The 21595-nt window shown below is 43.1% G+C and overlaps 1 protein-coding gene and 1 long non-coding RNA gene across 4 annotated transcripts in view; both read left to right on the top strand.

Annotated features, from left to right (window-relative positions):
* The window catches only part of LOC308064064, a 30145-nt gene extending 26059 nt beyond the window's left edge, over nt 1–4086 (top strand). The window contains exon 7 of the long non-coding RNA XR_013928182.1: nt 1116–4086. This is a non-coding gene — a long non-coding RNA (uncharacterized lncRNA). The remainder of the gene's footprint in view (nt 1–1115) is intronic.
* A 1706-nt stretch (nt 4087–5792) lies between these two features.
* On the top strand, nt 5793–21246 carry HSF2 (heat shock transcription factor 2). 3 transcript variants are annotated; one of them, XM_080387934.1, is made up of 14 exons: nt 5794–6008; nt 9506–9614; nt 9819–9946; nt 11338–11462; nt 13760–13835; nt 14108–14169; nt 14284–14368; nt 15252–15421; nt 16715–16818; nt 16909–16984; nt 17473–17578; nt 19150–19203; nt 19822–19906; nt 20290–21246. In XM_080387934.1, the coding sequence occupies exons 1-14, from the start codon at nt 5874–5876 to the stop codon at nt 20577–20579; spliced, it is 1605 nt and encodes a 534-aa protein (XP_080244060.1). In that variant the 5' UTR covers nt 5794–5873; the 3' UTR covers nt 20580–21246. The 3 variants fall into 3 exon arrangements, with proteins under 3 accessions (XP_080244059.1, XP_080244060.1, XP_080244058.1); XM_080387932.1 differs by having other exon boundaries at nt 16715–16984; XM_080387933.1 differs by lacking the exon at nt 19150–19203 and having other exon boundaries at nt 5793–6008; nt 16715–16984.
* Nucleotides 21247–21595: the final 349 nt, after the last annotated feature.

The raw sequence follows: 21595 nt of genomic DNA, 5'->3' as shown, positions 1-21595 counted from the left end.
CATGCTCTGGAATTGAGCTGGCAGAAAGTTACTTTGTGGAGATCCCAATGTTTGGAATGTGAAGTAGCATGAAATGGAGGCCTTTGAATAACTACATCATGTAGTATGTGCTTGCTAAACTAGCTTCAGGTTATATAAAAGCTTCTCTTCATGCCTTACTTGGCTTGATGTATGAGCCCTTCATTATCATAACGTTCATAACTTCCATGAAATCCTACTTGAAGAAACAAAACTTTGAGAAAATTGTGCTGTTTTTTGTTCTATCTGCTTTTCATTTTGGAATAAAACAGTGCTAAGTTTCGATGACCAAATGAGCACATACGCTTAGGGTTTTTTTACCACAGGAACTGTTTTTCCACAATTACCAACACATGGCCACAACAAACTGCTCTAAAACTTCTGTGAAGTTTCTGCCAGGCATGCTGCCCTGGAAGCCTTCTCCCCCTTTTCTCAGATCTACCATCCTTCCAAAAACTTCAATAAAAAGATCAACTTTGCAGAAATCCCTGAAGATCAGATCATCTGGCCTGAATTTGGAACTCTTTCTTAGCATGTTGAGAAATGGTCTTGGACTCGGGGGGGTTTCTTGTCTCCTTTTTAAAGGAGTGGGGAGTGAGGGGTGCATGGCTTCAAGCATTTTAAGGCTGGAATTTTTTTAAAGAAAGTGACTGCATTTAATTGAATGCTACCTTAACTTGTTCAAAATACACCTTTTCCAAGTTTGTAGCTCTTCCTTATAGTATGAGAAAACAGTCTTTTAAGACATACTGAACATTTTCATGGAGTGTAGAAGATCTTGTCTAATCAGGAAAAGCCTAAATCAAGTATTAGTCATACATAAGCAAATAAGAAATGGATACCACTTCTGAGCCATTTCCATAGCAAGTGATCTTGAAGGGTTGTTAGTAAATATGAATGTAGGTCTGTATTTTCCTTTCAAGGAAAAAAGCCATTGATCATAAATGGAAGTGGGTTTTAGTTATCATAGCTTAATTTTAAATATACTGTGGGGAACAGTTACCATAACTTAATTTTAAAACTTACTACCAGCCTTTATTGTATCATTGTCTGATATATATCTGGTGTGCTGACTGTGCTGTCTGCTTTTTCTGCAGGGCATGTGGAGAAAAGCAGGAAAATAAATCACTGCCATCAAAAAAACTTGAGCAGTACTTGAATCAGATGTACAAGGACAGCATAAAACTAACTGAAAGGATATTGGCTTTGGAAGAACAATCTCTTCAGAAGCTCTCTGTCGTCCTCCATGCCTACTCTAGTGAGTTTCATCATGAACACAGACTTCTCAAAGGCTGTCCCAGGTTCAAGCAGGATTAATTTAAAGCACTTTTAATTCAGGGATATCCTAACATGTGCAGAGTTGAGACTCCCTACTAGGAATACTTTCAGTTATTTAAATCGTGTAATACCTTTTATAAAGGTGGAAGGCTTGCATTAAATTCAGCTGTGAAGTACTGTGCAGTGTTTGATACTACAGATGTTCCAGGATGGTTTACTTGTGGGCACCTGTGCTTGTTCCAGGGCCAACATATGTGCAAGCTCAGTGACCGATTTGTTTTTTGCTTTCATAGGGATCAATACATACAAATCAATAAAGATAACTGGATCTGAAACACAAATTACAGCATGCCAGAGAGTTACAGGACAACTGTGTCATCCTTTCAGTACTTAAAAGAGGCTTATAAGAAAGATAGGGACAGACTTTCAGTAGGGCCTGTAGTGATAGGACAAAGGGTAATGGCTTTAAGCTGAAAGAGGGTAGATTTAGATTTGATATTGGGAAGCAATTCTTTCCTGTGAGGGTGGTGAGGCACAGGCACAGGCTGCCCAGAGAAGCTGTGGATGCCCCATCCCTGGAAGTGTTCAAGGCCAGGCTGGATGGAGCTTTGAGTAACCTGGTGTAGTGGGAGGTATCCCTGCCTATGGCAGGGTGTTGGAACTAGATGGTCTTTAAGGTCCCTTCCAACTCAAACCGATCTGTAATTCTATGATTCTTTACTACTTTATTGCCAGAACCTTCAGGTGTCATGCATTTCAGTCAGGACAAGTAGTGGTCACAAAAAGAGGAGAGTATCACCTTGAAATCTGTCACCCAACCTTTGGCTAACTTGTCATTTTTAGTTGCTTGTGTTGTATCGTGCTGCTTGTCTTAAGAAGAATCCCTAGACTGGTATCCCTTGGGCAGCTGACCTAGGCATTACTCAGGGTCTGATGTGACAGGAATTCATGCAGATTGTGCTTCAGACTTGACAAGAGCTGTAGCAACAGCCTGTAAGGAATGCTTGGCTGTTGACCCTTGCTGTATATTCCACTATGGTGGAAGAAAATAGGAAGTGAGAGAGGATAGGTGAAGTTCATATCAGGACAGTGTTGTTACGAGGCTGCGTTGCCACCTTGTTCTACAACATATACAAATCTACAAAGAATCCCAATCCCCAGGTTTTTTTCACATAAAAATGGCACTATCAGTGGCCAAAGCTCCTTTAAGAGAGTATGGCGTTGCGGTGGGGCTTGATTGCTGCTCTAGTGTGAGAGGAAGAGACCAGTAGTGGTTGTGATTCTAAGCATATGTGATGTCAAATGAACAGGTAGTGATATTAACAGATATCTGGCTTTATTCTCTTGGCTTTCTGCCCAGATTTGAAGTGCTGCTGCCTGTATAGCCTCTCTGTGAAAGCTGTGAGACAGAGTGGTGGAAGTGAGATGATGTTGCTTGTTGGCAGCACTCTCTTAGTCCCCAGGCACTGTGTCTTAGCTGGAACTCCTGCCTGTGGGCGCGTACCATGGACCCCAGGGAGGGGGAACGAGGCTAGGCAGGAACAGCATCTGCTGGGGCTTGAGGGATTAGTTGAGGGATATGGGAGGAGATCTTTCTGAATTCCCAACATTTCACAATGCAGAAAAAGTCGTACTGGCGAGGGGAGGGTGCAAACTGTATTGTGAAAGATGTAAATAGCTTGACCTGTCTCAGACTTTATAATTACCGGATTTCCACAAGCTGAGTGGAGGAAGATTTTACTGCAGAGTGGAAAACGATGATTAATAGCACTGATTATGAAGATACTGGGAAGTCAGATAGCCCCAGGTTAAAGACTACAATTGCTGACTTGTAAAGTAACATAACAGGAAGCTTTATGAACATGGGCAAGGTATTACCCTGTGCTCAGACCTTGTAAGATAATAAAAAAACTAATTGAAGAGTTACTTGAGTTGCACATCACTCACACTTTATGCCAAGTATTAATTTAATAACTTCCAGTTCTTAAGCCTTAAGGCTTCAGAAATTTTTTTTTTTTCCGAAACTGAGGTCTAGCAAGAAAGGTTAAAAGAATTCTCTCAACTATAAGATGTTGTAAATCAAGTTATACATTAGTCTTTCTCACCAAGATGATGTTCCATCTACTAGTGAAGTGTAAAAAAGTGCATGGTTTTACTTCTGTCTGAGCAAAAGATACTGGAATAGCATCTTAACTTTTTGAAATAATTCAACATTTACAAGCACAATTTGAAATATTGTCCAACAGTTCTGCAAATCAACTCCTACTTTCAAATATATGTTGTGAACAAAAAAAAAAAAGTAAAATAAAAAATATTGTGTCCAGATTAAATCACAACCATATTCTCTCTGCTTATCTAGCATTTGTAGCTAGATAAATGGAACCTGGTAGGGTGAAAAATTACTTGGATAATTGCAGTAAACTTGTGCTTAAATTTAAAAATCATTCTTTTAAGTTTTATCATTCCAAATACTGACCCTGAAAAGCTAAGCCATAAACTTAGTAACTGTGACGACTTCTCTGAGGAATGATCTGGTGAATGCCAGTCAGTGAGTTTGTTACACGCTGTTGTAGCCTGCTAACGCTGCTAGAAAAGAGAAGCTGTGTGATACAAAGTTTGAAATGGAAATACTTATTTTCCTACAGGCTACTAGGCTAAAGGTTCTCGGTCTTTTTTTCCTGTGCCGTTGTACTTTATTCTCACTGCAAACTGAAGCAGATAAAGTTGACCTTGATTATTTGAGACTTTTTTGAGAAGTCTCCACAAAATAAACCATCAGTAACACTGTCAGTTGATGGGAGTTTGTTGTGAAAATACTATTTTTATTTGCATAGAACGGTTTTGTATATTATTTGCAGTTCATCTTGTGATTAAGTTTTGTAAAATACTTGGTAGGGTATGGAAATAAATTAATTAATTTTAGTATTCATTAAGCTACTTTCCTGGAGGTAACCTTTTGATTTAAATAGGTTTCTTTTCAGAGTCTCTGTAGCCAGTAGGTCTGAAATCTAAACACAACATGCCTTGGAGAGGGGTCTCCTAAGGAACTGCCCAACTTTTTATCTAGTTAGCGTAGATGTTTCTGTTGTGCATATGCTTATATTGCTGTTGCTTTATGTTCTTTTTCTTAGATCTTGTATCTAATGATCTAATATGCTATGTGTGCCCATGTTTTTTGGCTGACTACTCTATTTCTTAAGCTTTCTACTAGATCTTTCTGAAAACAAGCGATTGGGTAGTCTTTAAAAAGACACGTTCTCTGCACCTGTAAGTTGCTGCTGAGACCTTGCCAACCTGTTCTGCTGCCCCCTTGGATCCCAGGCACAGGAGAGAGCAGACTGCCGAGAGAGAACTGGCAGAAGTGACTCTTTCAACTAGTTTTGGAAAAACTGAAACTGAGGAACTTGAAAGTGAGATTTTTTTTTTTATTTTATTATTACAACTATGAAAAAGCTTGAGGATGGTAGATGAGTAGTCTCCTGTTACGCCTACATTGGCAAGTAACTTGCCAAAATGGAAGTCATTTAGTGGGTTGAAGGGGACGGTGCTGTGGCTTTGTGTTTTGGTGGTCCTTCAGCTCTGGACATGCTCTCCACTACATAGAATCGTAGAATTGTTTAGGTTGGAAAAGACCTTTAAGAAGATTGAGTCCAACCATTAACCTAGGGCTGCCAAGGCCACCACTAAACCATGTTCCTAAGCACCACATTTATGCCTTTTTTTAAATATCTCCAGGGGTGGTGAGTCTACCACTTCCCTGGGCACCGTTTGGGTTTGGTACTTTCTGAAGGGAAGGGACTGACTGAGTGATCTTTCTTCAGCTGAGGGATTCCACAAGGAACCAATACTCTCCTTGACATTTTACACAGCTGATACTAACACACGGTGTTTAGTGCTGCTGTGTGTGTAGTGTGGGCCACGGGGCAGGGAGATGACTGGTGGGCATCTCGGCAGATGCCGTTACAGTTGCTGCCGGCCTCTGCATGCCCTCAGCCACGGCCGTGATGCGGCGGTGCCCAGCCCCCGCCGTGCCCTGCGTGCCCTCGGTGAGGCCCGAGGAAGGCCTTTCCCAGCCCCCGGGGCCGCGGCGCGCTCCCGGGGCCGCGGCGCGCTCCCGGGGCCGCGGCGCGCTCCCGGGGCCGCGGCGCGCTCCCGGGGCCGCGGCGCGCTCCCGGGGCCGCGGCCCCTCAGCCGCCGCCACCGGCCCGCGGCCCCAGCGGGAGCGGGTGCCCCGCCCACAGCGTGACCCCGCCCCCGAGGTGGAGGCGCGTCTCCATTGGCCCTGGTCCCTCCACCCGCTTCAGGCCTGCCCCGCCCCTGCCGTGTGCCGGGAGGGCGGCCGGGCCCGCGCTGTTGTGACACGTGAGGGCGGCGCACGTGCTGCCGTTATGTAAAGCGCAGGGGGACGGGGCGGGGAGGCGGCTGTCCGGCGCGCACGCGCACGTGCGGCGGGCCGCTGCGCATGCGGGGAGCGCCCGGTGCGCAGGCGCGCGCGAGGAGGGGCGGGGGAAGGCCGGGCTGGCTCTCCTCCCCCGGCGCCCCTCCCCCGGCCAGACGGCGGAGGCTCCCGAGCGACAATGAAGCAGCAGCAGCCGCAACCCCCCCAGCCCCAGCCGCCGCCCTCCGCCGGCGCGGGGGTCCCGGCCTTCCTCAGCAAGCTGTGGGCGCTGGTGGGTGAGGCCCCCAGCAACCAGCTCATCACCTGGAGCCAGGTGCGGCACGCGGCGGCTGCCCGCCCCGCCCGCGTGCGCGGGGCGCCGGGGGCTGCCCCCCCACACACACACACACACGCGCCCTCGGCGGTGCCGGACGGTCCCTCCCGCCGCGCCCGGGGCCTCCAGGGCAGGGCCTGCCGGGGCGGGGGCTGCGCGGCGGGCGGGGAGCGGCGGGCCTCGGCGCGCGGGGAGCGCGCGGAAAAACCGGGCACGCCCGTTTGGCCTGGTCGGGCGCCCCTCGGCCGACGTGGGGGAGATCCCCCCGCCTTGGCCGCCCCCCCCCGCCGGGCCGCCGCAGTTCTCCCGGGCCGGGCGGGGCTGCTGTGGGGAGGCCGGTTGGCCTCGGCGGCCCTCGGCCGCTGCGTGTCCTCTGGCCGCGGGTACCTAGGGAGGACGAGCGGCGCTGCCAGCCGCGGGGCGCGTCCCCTGCCGCTCCCGGGGTGCCGATTGCGGCGGGGGCTGCTTGCCGGCCCGGCTGAGCAGCCTGAGGGCTCCCGCGGGAGCCCCGAGCCCCCGGGGGAGGGCAGGGATCCGAGGGCGGCCGGGGTTTGCGGGGCGCGGACGCGCAGCTTTCATTAAGCCGTACTACGGAAAACGCAGATGCGCGGTGGGATTTTCCCCCGCGGGTCGGCGGGCTCGTAAATATCAGGGCTCGCCCTTGGCGAGCCGGGGGCTGTGCGACAGCAGCCTGCTCCAGGCTGAAAGCAGATGGGGAGTCGGGGCGTCCGCGTCGCCTGCGCTCGAAACGCGCTGGGCGGCTGCCCCCGGCCGCACCGCACCGAGCGGCTGGCGGCGGCGCTTCCGTGGGGCCCCGGGCCGGCCGTCAGCCCGCAGGGGCCGGCGGGGAGCGGCCGCGCGCCTTGGCGAGCGGGCGGCCACGTGGGGCGACAACTGTTGCGGTGGGGAGGGGGTGGCATGCCGGGCGGGCACCCTCCGGGCCGCGCTCGGTGGGGGGTGCGGGCATCGCTCGCGAGGCAGCCACTTGGGGCCCCATCAGCAACGACTGCGGGGGGACGGGTGTCGCCTCTGAGCATCACAGTCACTGAAGCCCCTGTCCTGAACTGCAGGGTACGCATCTGCTGTGATTGTTTTGTTAAAAAATGAAAAGCCTGAGCTGGGTGGCCTTCCGTCCTGAATCATTTCTGTTCGCATCCAGGCTGTTGTAGGTGAGAAAGAAGCATTATCAGAGCAGAGTTTACAGGTATCTTAACATATTGGAAGGCAGGAAGCATCCACTTTCATACAGTGTAATGAGTTTGCTGCAGTAGCATTATTAACTCGTAATAAATGCTAAGCAGATCTTTTTAGTAACAGCTTGTTTTCTCTATATTGTAGATGTTTTTAAAATAATTTATATAAAAAGTCCTGTTCTCAGACTGTATCAGTATTTCCAAGTAACATTGAGACGGCAGGTCTCAGCTGAATTTATTTTAAACACTCAAGCAGTGATAAAATGTCACCTTAAGCATTTTATTGAGAATGAGTTACAGTAGCTTCAGCCAAAACTTCCTGAAGAAGGAGGCAGATAGACTTGGTAGATTAGAGAAGCTCTTCCTACTAATTTTCTTTCTGGAAGAGAGATGCTAAGGACTGTATGAAGATTCAGATGTTGTCTAGCTTAAGAAGTGCTATTTTTGCCACCTTGCGCTCTTAATGGAGACTTTACAAATCCACTGTTTTATCTCAGCTACACACATCAAGGCTATTAGATATCCTTGTGTTATTTTCTTAATTAAAAATAAATACTAATTGTTTTATATTCTGCAAGGCTGAAGGAAGATGCAATAATCACAGTTGATGTTATTGTCATCCAGCAGATTTTTTGGTGGGGAGATACTTGGATCACTTGGTACACAAGTGGTGACATCTTTTAAAAATATGCTATGTCAATATTGTGGGGTGCAAAAAGTATACCAAACGTATCAGGGAGGGAAGAGTACGGTTACCATAATATTTCACTTTTCTGCCATACGAAGCCATATCCTTAACACTGTAAGGATAAACGCCATCTGAAACCAAAGGATTTTGTCTCCTTGTATACCTATCCCTGCCACAAATATGTGTTGTCCATGAAAACATGTAGAAGGAGTACCAAATGAAGTACTTGGAAGATGGCTGTACGCTGCAGTCAGTAACACTAGGACTTGAAGGTATTTAGCTAGGTGGTAATGCTTCAGTGACTGCAAGTCTTAATGTCTTACGTAAAAAGTCTTAATGTTGGTACAGATTTGCTGTAAACAACTGATGGGGCAACAGGAGCTAGTAGATGTGTTTCCCAGATTTTTCTGTGCTAGGCCTTTCTAGGCTTGCTGCATGAAAGCTGTCTGTTGGTGTCACAGGTCACTGTAGTGCTGCTTGTTCGAGTACCTTCAGATGGGGGGGTTGTTAATGCATGGGCTAAAATGGTCTGTACCTGTCCTTCCTTTTGTTTCCCCTTTCCCTTCCACTGACTGTTTCTCAGCAGGAGACAGGTAGGTATTACTGCGGAGTTCTTGTCTCCTGCTCTCCTCTTGGTCTTAAGCTTCTAACTCATCCCATGGTAAGCCGTTTATAAATTTTGTTTCATGGCGATCCTTGCTGGTTTGTCAGAAACAAGCTCTTGGGCAGGCATCTTCACATGGTCTCATGGTTGATTCTTTATATTCTTCTTGGGACCGTAGAACTGCTGGCATTTGGGGGTAAGAAACAAATGTGACTTGTTGAACTAAAGGGCTTCTAAGAAGATGCAGTGTTAGTGTTGATGTTTGTTGAAGATGACAGGCTTCTCATTAAATGCAGGGCGAGAGTGCTGTGGATATACAGAGGAAACCTGAACCATTATTAAATAGCTAATTTGGAGTCTTCCAGTTATTTGTCCTTTAGTTAATGGAGCACAGTCATTGAAGAACAAATGGCTGAGCCTTTTATTTTAGTCAGAGCCTGTGGATGAAATAAAAGATCAGTCGTCCCTCACAACTGGCATCCCAGGAGTAGGCGGATGTTGCTTTGGGTGGTTACCTTTTTGGTAACCCCAGAACCCAGTGGACACCCTCAGCTCTTTGACAGCTCCCTCTGCTCTACAAATTCTATCAAACTGTGCTTCTATACTGAAAAGCAGAAGGGGCTTTAAGCTAGTGGTTGGTGGGTTTTCCTTGCACAGTCTCTTTGTTAGATTCCTTCCTAAGACTGTGAAGCTACATACAAAATTGATAGTGTTGTCCTGCAGTGAAACTGTGGTAACTATTGGTAAACAATTAATTAATCTTCTTGAGGAAGCAATGTGTAATAACAGAGATGTTCCCCTTCAGATATGGGTAGCGATGCAAACTGGTAATACCCTGTTGCTTTGCAACTGCAGAGTTTATACACTTTTTGTTGTGGAAAATTGTAGGCAAGCAGATCAGTTACGTACTGCATGCACAAAGGAAACATTCCTATCTGATGATTAATTCTAAAAGTCCAGCATGTTTTCTGCAATGGTCTTTAAGTAGCTTAACGTGTCTCTCTCATTTTAGAATGGCCAGAGTTTCTTGGTGTTGGATGAACAGAGATTCGCAAAAGAGATTCTTCCCAAGTACTTCAAGCACAACAACATGGCAAGCTTTGTCAGACAGTTAAACATGTGTAAGTTCTTGGGGGTTTTGCTTTCTAGCATAGTTGTAGATCCTGTACATGTTTAGTTGTAGACAGTTTCCTTTGAGCAGTGGCCACTGAGATACTGTCACAGCCTCAAAACAGGTAACAGGATAGTTGGGACAGCATAGTTTGAATTTCTTCATGTGGGTTTTAAGAGGTTGTTGGTTTTTTTTCCTTTGTCTTTTTTTAAAGATGGCTTCCGTAAAGTTGTCCATGTTGATTCTGGGATTGTCAAACTGGAGCGAGATGGTCCAGTAGAGTTTCAGCACCCATATTTTAAGCAGGGCCGGGAGGACTTGTTGGAACACATTAAAAGGAAGGTTAGTGAAAACTCAGTATGTGGAAAACCTGTACGAGTAAGTACAAATCAGTAGCAAAGTTCATGTCAAATTTAATTGCAGGATTGTGACTGCAAGTAAGTTTGGAGTTAGGAGAAGCAAACCGCACTGCTGACATATTTATCTTGACTTGTTTGAAGATATTTTGGGGGATTTGATTAGGTTCCTTCGCCGAACCTTCTTTGCTGTCATTATAGTAAGTTTTACAGGTGGCAAAATTGAGCGAGTTATGCAAATATGACATTTTGCAAATGGGTATTAGAAGAAGTGCAGAGCATGCTTTGACTATACCATCCATAATATAACAATCTGCTTGTTTATATAGCTTGTTTCAGAACAAAGCTACTGTAAGCATTAAACTTTTCACCAAAGAGAATGGGGGAAACCTATAAACATGTTTGTTATGCTTCTAAATGTGATTCTGAAATTTGCTCTACTGTTTTGGTAAGTGAGGTGAATTTAGATACCAAATAGAAATCTGGCAAGTTAAACTGTAGTGAAAGGGTATCATGGTTTAACCCCAGCTGGCAACTAAGTACCACCCAGCCACTTGCTCATCCCCCCTGTCAGGATGGGGGAGAGAGTTGGAAGACTAAAAGTGAGAAAACTCATGGGTTGAGATAGACAGTTTAATAGGTAAAGCAAAAGCCGTGCACACAAGCAAAGCAAAACAAGGAATTCATTCCCGCCTCCTCATCGGCAGGCAGGTGTCCAGCCATCCCCAGGAAGGCAGAGCTCCATAATGCCTAACAGTTACTTGGGAAGACAAACGCCATCACTCTGAATGTCTGCCCCTTCCTTCTTCCCTCAGCTTTATACACTGAGCATGACATCATATGGTATGGAATATCCCTTGGGTCAGCTGTCCCGGCTGTGTCCTCTCCCAACTTCTTGTGCACCCCATGCCTTCTTGCTGGTGGGTTGGGTGAGAAGCAGAAAAGTCCTTGGGTCTGTGTAAGCAGGGCTCAGCAATAACAAAAACATCCCTGTGTTATCAACATTCTTTTCAACACAAATCTAAAACACAGCCCTATACCAGCTACCATGAAGAAAATTAACTCTGTCCCAGCCAAAACCAGAACAAAGGGATATACTTACTAGCACTGGGCTGTTGTGAAAACATTATGATGAAGTAGAGCACTTCAGAGAATGCCTGAAGAATCTGAATGTACACAAATTTTTGTAACAACTGAAGCTAATGTGGCGACAGCTGTAAGAAGGAGTTTCTGTGGGTTTTTATTTGATGCTTTGTTTATTATTAACTTAAATGCAGTTTATCAATGCTAGAAAGAAATATACCTGATTACCAAAAGAAAATAATAGTTAACAATGGGTAAAGGAAGGTGTTGTTTCTGGATTCTAATCTTTTAAAGGTTTCTTCTTCGAGACCTGAAGAAAACAAGATACGTCAGGAAGATCTCTCCAAAATAATAAGCAGTGCTCAAAAGGTGCAAATTAAACAAGAGACTATCGAATCTCGGTTATCTGCTTTGAAGAGGTAAGTTGCTCCATCTGCAAGTGATACCTGAAATTGAGTAATTCTGATAATCAGTATCAGCAAAGACCTAATTGTAGGTGTATCTCAATTTCTTACTGCCCAACTTTAAATATTGCTTTAGGAAAACAAATTTCAATTAAAAAATTGCATGAGAAATTGAATATTCTGATATGGCTGAAAGTAATAGGCAGTGTCAGTGTTTGAAGAACTATTTAGTAGTGTGCAATTAAATAATACCGTTAATAATAGTTCTGTAATGCTGCTGAAGCTGAATATTCAGCTTGGCTCTTAGCGTAAAGTATGGTGGTTTACATCTTCAATTTGAAATAGTTACTGTGTTTAGTTTGAGGCAGTTTGGTTTATGCAAATTACTTATAATACTTTCCTAACTACAGTTAATGTCTTTGCTCATTGCTTTTTATTTTCCTGTTGTTTTAATTCCTCCACTGCTAAAAATTGCAGAAGAGTTAATGCCTGTGAAAATCTGTTTAAAAATCTAATTTGGAAGTTCATTAGTTACCTTGGCAACAGGGGTACAGAAGCTGAAATGCAAATGTAAATAGAGTATTTTTAGAATTGCCTTATTACCTATTTAGTAATTAAAGTTTATTCTCAGCAGTGAGAGAGGTGGGTGTCGCAAATTTCTTAATCCTTTGGAGTATGTAGATACAGGCAAGGTATATGAGCATATGCTCATGCACTGTAAGTCCCAGCACCTCAACAGTAACTCTGTCTCAGGACTCCTTAACTTACGTTGAGAATTATTGAGAATAAATTATTGTGTACCTCTGTGGCAGAGGTCACTGATTAGTTCAAGTTCTAAGAAGTAAACGCTGTCATTTCTCGTCTTCAGTTCTAATTACTTGAGTGGTAGAAGATTCAGAGGAAAAGTTACATTGGCTAAGAACAGTCTTTATTAGAATCTGGCCAGTCCAGAGTAAAAATGTTCATATTCATTCTTTTCAAATCATAGATAAGTTTGGGTTGGAAGGAACCCCAGAAGGCCATCAGGTCTTCCAGAGCAGGGCTCACTGGCTGAAATGATGTCCAATTGCTAATGACCTGACAGTTTGTAGAAACGAGAAGATAGAATGGTTGGTCTTTTGACATTCGTATTGTTGTCTCATCAGTTTAAAGTGATTGTGGTAGAAACTGGAGCTAGATCAGAAGACCTAGTCCTACAAAACATGTTAATAAACCTAGTGAGAAAGTGGAGAAAGTTCGGAATCACTGACCTCAGTTGTTGAATTTGTGATGTAACTGTACTGATAAATTGTATGTTGGACATAGGAGTAGTTTGAGCAGTAAGTAATAAGCTTCATCACGCTGCATATAAACAACCATTTCTGAAAACTTAGCTTAAAGTTTCTTAAAAACCCAAACACCAGCAGAGAGATTTTCCTCCTTTTTTTGGCATATATGTGTTGAAAGCTAAACTGTAAAAGAGAGGAGGGTGGTATGTTGTCTTCCCTTATTCAGGGAAGATTTCAGCAGTCATTATCTGCCTCTCAGCATGCTTTATGCTGTTGGAAACAACAGGGTTCATGGATACGATGGCAAGGGCTGCTTTACAGCAGTTTTTATACTGCTGCAGTAACTGGACTCCTGTGAGTACTGGAACAACCAGTGTTTATAAAATGGCATGCTATCTCTGCTGTGCTGCTATTATTTTTTAGCATCCAACATGCCCCTTTACTGGAGCTAATAGAGGCAGCTATTAGAATGACCTACAGCTGCATGCATGACTTCAGAGCTTGTTCTGTGAAGATTCTTTCAAGGTGGATATACAGTTGCTGACAGGTGGCTTGCATCTAGCGAGAAGTGTGTGAGGGAGGTGGGACAGGCTTGATACAGATCAATAACTTTTTTTATGGTGGCAAGAGGAAACTGTATTCTTATGCCATTTGGTCATTTGCTGCTGCCAGAAACCAGTTGTATGCTTGATTATTATTTTTTTAATTCCTTAGGATTTAATTACTAGAAGGGAGAGGAGAAAATAACTTTGTTACAGGAAAGGAAACAAAGTAGTTAATTTTTAAATGCTGTATGATAAATACTGGAAAATCTGGGTTATTTTTTTTTTAAGGAGGCTGGAAATTCTCTGCAGGCTATTTGTTGTGTTTGGGTCTTGTAATTATTTGCCAAGGCTGCTGCCTGTGTGGCTTTCCCCCTCCCTCCCCATCTAAAAACACGTTCCAAGAGCTTTAGTGAAGCCAAGTAATCTTTAACAAAAGTTATTAATGTAAATACATTAAAACTTAGTTTTAGTTTGACTTTTAAATCTTCATTTTCAACAGAGAGAATGAATCCCTTTGGAGAGAAGTGGCAGAACTGAGAGCAAAACACTTGCAACAGCAGCAGGTTATTCGGAAGGTAAGGCTTCATTTGAGTGTCATATGTGAATGAGTGAGGGAGTGCTTCTGAACTAGGAATACTGTGCCTTGTCTTCTGCTTATGTAGTGAAATAAACTGAATGTTTGTTGCACAAAGATTTATTCACCATACACCACTCTTGTTTCTATTAAAGATACATTTCACACACTACAAGAAAAAGAGCGAGGGCAAAGCTACCTATGAGATGTCTTGGTACTCTGAGAGACCATTACAGAGTAGGGTGATTAACAGTAGTGTTCTTTCCCTTACAGATTGTACAGTTTATTGTTACCTTGGTGCAGAATAACCAACTAGTGAGCCTAAAACGCAAGAGGTAAATATGGGCTTGAAAACTTGCTGTCCGGTCAGTATACTGACATGTTTTCCTGACTAAAACCAAAGACTCACGTTTTAAGATGGCTTTCTTCCTTTACTCTTTCTGATTTAGGCCTTTACTTCTGAACACTAATGGGCCTACAAAGTCAAATGTATTTCAGCAGATTGTGAAAGAACCAGCTGACAGTAACCACCATGTAAGTTTTCTTTTATATGTACTCTTTGTTTATGATGAAGGAAGTTGGGGGCGGGCAGGACAGAGGGGTCAGACAGATCGAGCAGATGGTCTTACAGGGAATAAAACATAGCTGTGCACTGAGAGCTGTCAACTTTGAGAAGTGATATGCCATGTGTTCCCTTCAGAAGCCAAGTGTGTTGATAATCACCATTCACTTTTCAATATAAGCATGTATAAGCCAGTTACTTGTGTATAAAATACAGCTTGATGTGATTCTACTGAAAGTAGTTTGCTTTTAATATTAGTGCTATTAGAAATAGCACATGTATGTTGTGTTGTTATCTCTGGGAGTTAGGCGCCCCTAGCCCTGTACAAGGACAAGGATCCAGCACGTTGCTCTGCAAGGCAGCATTTAACCCAGCAAAACCATGTCAAGTTCCTGTGCCATTTGCATGTGTCACACCACTGAAAGTTATCTTCTGCTGTCCAAATAATGGTGGGGAAAGCATTAGAATGAGTGCTGTAGCACAGTACTAGAATTAATAGCTTTATAACAAAGTACTATACAAAGGGCAGTCGCTCTTTTAATATTTATAGCTCTTGTGTAGTCCTGGTGTCACAGCTTTTTTGTTGTTTTTGCTGACAGTGCTGGTGTATTTTTATTTCTGTGCTGTAGTATTTGCCAAACATTTTTTTTCTGTAGCTGCTACTATCCAGCTTGAGCATTTATTTGTAAATTTTTTCTACTAAATGTAGATAGATATAAACAGCTTGTAATCTCTACGGTGTAGGAAAGCTCTTACACCTCTTTAGAATTGAAGCATTATAAGGTACAATGGTAACTGTCAGAATGTTGAAGCTCATTGTCCTTCTGTCCCCTGACTTTTCAAAATAATTCTCAGGTACCGCTCAACAGAAATGAGGGCTTAAAACAAAGGGAACAGATTTCAGATGACATCATTATTTATGATGTCACTGAGGATGTGGGTGATGAAGAAAATCCCATGGGTGATGAAGAAAATCTTCCCATTACACCAGAAGCAAATGAAGATACCACTTCGGATTCTTCCAAGTAAGAAGTCTCTAGAAGCGTATATAGATAATTGGCTTTCAAGTGTTGTATAATACGCAGTAATTCAGATGTGTTAGATAACTTTTTTTTAATGAGGTGGTCAGAATTATTCAGTAGTCCTGCACTTATAGAAGCTTCATCTGTGATTTCGTACTAGGTTCTGATTTATTGATATCTGGATTTGTTCCAAATAGTTAATTGGCTGTCAAGAGTTTTTAACGTGTGGAGGATAGAGATTAGTGAGAAGCATATGAACTGTTACTGCAGTCTTGGTAAAAACACTACGTGTCCAAAGACAACGTGGGTGATGATGTCTTAGTTTTGGTTATAGTATAGACAGGAATGACTTCCCTTAATTTTAGATTTTTATGGAGAATAATTTGCGTGTGTCAGGTGTTGGTTTGGTCTTTGAACTTCATGAAGCCAGCTAATTTCAGGGGTTTTTTTTCAGTCCTAAGTGTTTGTGACTGCGTTCCTTCCTGTCTGTACGTAATACTATAGAAGTAGTTGATCTTTCAGCTATGAGCAGTTGAAACGTGGTCCAGGGATTGAGATGCAACTCTCTTCCTGAGTTGCATTGCAATGACGGTGCCTGTATTATGTGTCAGGGAATAAAACTTATTTCTAGCTTACACTTGGAACTAGTACCATTGTTCTTGTTCAGCTGATGTGTGGGAATGCATTCTCTGGTGGAAGAGACGAAGATAAGACTGTGATAGAGAGGGTGCTACCTAAGGGTTAAGAAAACTAGAATACGGATGAAATCAAATTACTTGAGACTCTTTCTTGGGTTTTAGGTTGCCTTCCTGGTATACATAACAATGTTAATTAACTACAGCAGTGTTGACTGAGATTATGTTATGGATACCCCAGAGTTGATTATTTTCAATAGGAAAGATGCAAAATATATATTGTCTGTCGAGTTCGATGGCTTCATATGCCTTGGTCCACTTCATACATACTTCACATTTATATGCAAGCTTACGGTTATTCTAATGTTAAAAATTAGTTGCTCTTATGTAAAAAAAATCAGTGTTTCTGTACATTTTTAGTAGTTATTATTGTGGTCTACCACAACAGTGTTTGCTAGCATTAATTATATTGAACGTTATGACACCATATCAACAGAAAATAGATATTTAGAGTATCTTGCTGTGTTTCATATTAAAAAGCAGTAGGAAGGTTTGTTTCCTTATAGCAGCTTGACTGAAGTGAGAAGTAACTAAACCTGTGGAATAGTATCAATTTAAATGAGTGTATGAAATGGTTTAATTCATTTGTCTCGTATTATAGCTGTAGTCATTCTCCCGATATTGTAATTGTGGAAGATGATAACGAGGAAGAATACGCCCCTGTAATTCAAGGTGATAAAAGCACTGAATCAGTTGCTGTCCCAGGTAATGATCTGCTCAGCCCTGTCAGTGACAGTACAAGCCCGCTCATGTCAAGTGCTGTACAGCTGAATAACCAGTCAACTTTAACTGCAGAAGATCCAGTCTCAATGATGGATTCCATACTCAGTGAGAATGGAGTAATTTCACAGAATATAAATCTTCTTGGAAAGTGAGTAGCCTGGTCTTCTGTTTTTTTCAATTACTGGAACTGACTGTTTGACCGAAGTAAAAAGAACCGAATAGTAGTTTCTATTGAGAACTTATAGGTCACCTTTATTCCAGCCAGTTTCTAAAGATCCTTCTGTTTTAAGATGGGACTCTGATTTTCATCGTGAAGCAAGTGAGTCGGGGTGCATAATCTGACTGTGTTAATGTTATAGGTATCATTGTTTAAAGTGTTAGGATTTAGCTGTGTAGCTCTTACAGGTGGATGGGACTCACCACCTGGATGCAAGAATCACATCTCTGCTAGTGTCATGTCATAGTGTTATGTTGATGTGATACCTGCTTCGGAGCATCTATCTGATTTACTTGAGTTCTACTCCAAAGAGGCTAAATGTTTTTTAGATACATGTAGTACATGTGTGTAAAGTTTAATTCTGGATTTCTCTTCCTTTTGTTAAGAGATGCAGCAATAAAATATTGTTTGTCTTCTAGAGTTGAACTTCTGGATTATCTTGACAGTATCGACTGCAGTTTAGAGGACTTCCAAGCTATGTTATCTGGACGACAGTTCAGCATAGATCCAGATCTCCTGGTCGATGTAATTGTCACTGTTTAAGTATTTTGGTAATACACTGCAGAAAATATTCGGGTGGGTTGCTCCTGTTTAAAATGGATTTCAAACACAACAGGGGTTTTTTTTTCTTTCTTTTAAAAAAGGGAAGTTACGAATTTGTGAATGTGTTTCTGAGGCACTGGTATAATTAGTGCAACACCACTGCTCAAGAAAATGCTTAAGTTTTTGATTGAAGAATGAACTGCTTCATGAAATAATGCTTGTATTTGTTGCTACATGAACTCAGGCCCCAGTTAGATGAATACTTTTCCTTTGAAATAGCCCAGCACATCATCTGTGGCCTTCTCAGTGAACTGGAGTTAAAAAGGTTCTTGGCATTTATTTTACAAGCTTCTCTGCCATTTCAGGTGATTTCTTAGGAGTACGTATATGTTCTCAATTTCTCTTTAGATTTATGTCAAGTAGAATGGTCTAGGTCAGAAGGGACCCATGCATGGCATCTAGCCCAGCCTCCTTGCTCAAAGCAGGGCCCACTCGAAAGTCTGCTCATGTTGCTCAGGACCTTGTTGACTCAAAATCTGAAATCTGCAGAGATGGGAGATCCCACAGGCCTGTTCCAGTGCTTGACTCTTCTTTGTGAAGTATTTCCTTATGTCAGTCAGTTTTCCCTGCTGCAGCTTGTAGTTCTTGCCTCTTGTCCTCTGTCCACCTGTGTGGAGTTTGTCTTCTGTGTAACACCTCTTCAGAAGCCCTGGAAGAGTGCAGGTATCCCCCCTTGCCTGCCCTCTCCAGACAAGATCAGCCAGGCTCCCTCAGCCTCTTGTATGTCATAACCTCCAAATGTCTGTGGCCCTCTGGATGCCCTCTAGTTGGAAAACTCTTGTACTGGGAAGCCTAAAACTGGACACTCTTCCAACAAGTGCCCTCAGGTGCTGTGCAGAGAGAAGTAACTGCTTCCAGTGACCTGGCTGTGCTTTGCCTGTAGCAGAGCATGCCTCCCTGCAGCAAGGCTGTGCTGCTGGCTCATGGTAGGGTGCTGTCTACCACAACTCCCAGGTCCCCTCTCAGGAGCTGCTCCTTTTCTGTTTGTTCCCAAACCTGGGCCACTGCATGGGGTTACTGTGTCCTGAATGAGTCTGGCGGCTGAACCCAATGGAGTGCCTGCTGGCCCCTCTCGCACTTTGCTGAAATTCCTCTTAACAGCAGCTCTGCTCTCCCACGGATGGAGGACGCCTTCCAGTTTGGTGTCACTAGCGAACTTGGTCAGGGTGTGTTCTTCCTTACTATTCACAGAATTCTCCACGCAGCAACATAGGAAGGAGTTGGTATTTTAAGACTGCAGCAAACCATGTTAATCTAAGGTAGATGCGATATAGTTACCTTTGTGACTGAGGTTCACAGAATTCCAAACCATTGCACTCCAAAGCTAGGTTCTCTTCACAAAAGCCGTAACTACCTGTAAATAAACCCTAATCCTGATAGAGCCTGAAAACATTAAGTACAAGTATTACTCTCACACATTCAGATGTGATGTTCTTGTATTCTTAATGGCAACATCAAGGTACCTAAAACTTGATGTGTTTTGTCTTATTCAGCTTTTTACAAGCTCCGTGCAGATGAATCCCACAGATCATATCACTAATACCAAAGTAAGTCTTAAATCCATTGCTCAATGTACACAGTACTGTGAGATGCAACCTTTATTCATCTTTTACTGTTTTCTTTGCTGGTATAATATCACTTTTGTCATGCTCTGGCTTTCAAGACTTCCATGAGAATAGGAAGGCTGCAGCTGAATTTGTTCTGTTTGTTAGGTTTTAAATAAAAAAGGGAAAAGCACACTAATTAATAATGTTCTTTAAAACTCGTATTACCTTGAGGCCAGTACCCCTGCATTGTACCAGTCCCTTGACTTCTGTATCTTCTAAGATTTTAACAAGTTGCAAACATGTAGACACTTGGCCAGAATGGTTTCATCTGTGTTGTCTGGTGGGAAAAGAAACACAAGAATAAGCAGTAAAGCAAAGATCTAGCTCCTTTGAGTTTGTCCTACTCATTTGTGAGCATTAGTTTTGGTTCTTGCCTGAGTGAGCCTGTGTTCCCATTTCATGTTTTCTCTGCCAGGGTCTGTTAGTATAGGTTACTGACACCACTGCATCCCTGCTCAAGTGAAAACTTGACTTTTTTAATAGTTGGTCAGCTGTTTTCTAGTGGCCTTGGAAAAATGCTTTTAAACATGTGTTTTAAGATTCTGCTTTCGTTATCAGATGGAGGCAAAGGGAATAGAAACCACCAAGAATAATGCTGGTGCAGCGGCTTCACAGGAAACACAAGTTTCTAAGCCCAAATCAGGTTAGTTGTGTTTTGTTGAAACAGTTTTAACAGTTGAACAAGCATTGTTCTAAAAGCCATCTTGGTTTTTTGGTCTTTGTCTGGTTTTGTGTCATGCTGATAAGTGAATAACCAAAACAAAATACTTATGATATTTGCTTTTTAGGCTTTTGGCACTGCACAAAGTGCAGAGAAACTGATATTTTTGCAGGAGAGTTTGAAAACAAATAGTGTTATACATGGATGTAACAATTCTTTTAATCACTCACTGAAAACAAACATGTAAAATGTTTTTTGTTAATTATTCTTCAGATAAATTCTGTGGGTTGGATTTTGGTTTTTTCCTTCTGCACATGAAAAGGCATATGAACTGATAATGGTTTTGGAATTTTTTTCCCCCTTAGATAAGCAGCTCATACAGTACACTGCGTTTCCACTCCTTGCATTCCTCGATGGGAACCCAGGCTCCGCTGTGGAGAGCGGGAGCTCCGCAGCTGAAACTCCTTCCTGTGTCGACAAACCCCTGGAAGTGGACGAGCTCCTGGAGAGCAGCCTCGATCCTGAGCCCACCCAGAGCAAACTGGTGCGGCTGGAGCCACTGACGGAGGCAGAAGCAAGCGAGGCCACACTGTTCTATCTATGTGAACTTGCGCCGGCACCCATGGACACAGACATGCCGTTCTTGGATAACTAACGTAATGGGGACTCTGTATATAGTCACGAAGATGAACTATTTATTTAGAATATTGTTTGGTATATTGAGTTTTTTGTAAATCACTGTTTTATGTAACCAGGTAACATGGAATCTAAAATACCTTTCCAATGTTACTTCCTACAAGCAATTGTTTAACGGCACAGTCAGACAAGCTGTTGGGCACGGTTGGCAATACCAAGTTAGACTGTTACTGTACTGCTGTGAAATACTTGGTATTATACATATCGCTAAATACCCCAGGTAACTGAACACTTGTTAATAGTAAGCTTTGATTTATGATTTGTTATACTTCTGGTCTTACATATGATGACGTAAACTAGTAGTGTATGGTTAGGGAGCACCAACTTTCTGTATCTTGGGTTTTTTCTATTTTTTACAAAATTTTGTTTAACAAACACGAGGCTTTTTTTGGGGTGGGGGGACAACCAGGACCTGATGTAGGCTTTTTTTTTCCCTGCTTGAACTGGGAACAAAGTGCCTGTACCTTGCTGAATCTTGGTTCTGCCTTACTTTCACTTCAGTGGAAGTGCTCACACATAGCACAAACTGGGGAACAGTTCCTTACAGCCACCCTGCCCCTCGACTGCATGAGTACTTTTTAACTTGGACCATCTACTCTGTTAAAATAAATGTTACTTAAGTGTGATACTTGTTAAGAGTTGTCTCTTATTCTATGTGGCAGGTGGTACCGGTTTAAGAGCCTGTGTTTTTCATGCCTTAGGGACTGTGCAGTGTTTACAGGAAAACAGTTTAGTTGACTTCAGGGAGTGTGTGGCTCCAGTGGTTTGTCAGCTGGCTAATGCAGCATGCTGCATTCTCATTTAGCAGTACACAGGAGTGATTTCTTCTTGATTTTCTTACTGAAGACTCCAGCAGAGCCCTGTAGCTTCCCTTCCAGTGGAAGAGCTTTACCCTTGCTCAAAGGTGTACTTCCATGTTTACTCAAGTAACCTTACAGTAGTTTGTATTACACAGCTGAATCACAGAGGGGTTAC

The sequence above is a fragment of the Falco punctatus genome, assembly GCF_963210335.1.
Source record: "Falco punctatus genome assembly, chromosome: 5".
Taxonomy (NCBI): Eukaryota; Metazoa; Chordata; class Aves; order Falconiformes; family Falconidae; genus Falco; species Falco punctatus.
The sequence above is the reverse complement of the archived record's forward strand: the minus strand, read 5'-3'. Positions and strand labels throughout refer to the sequence as shown.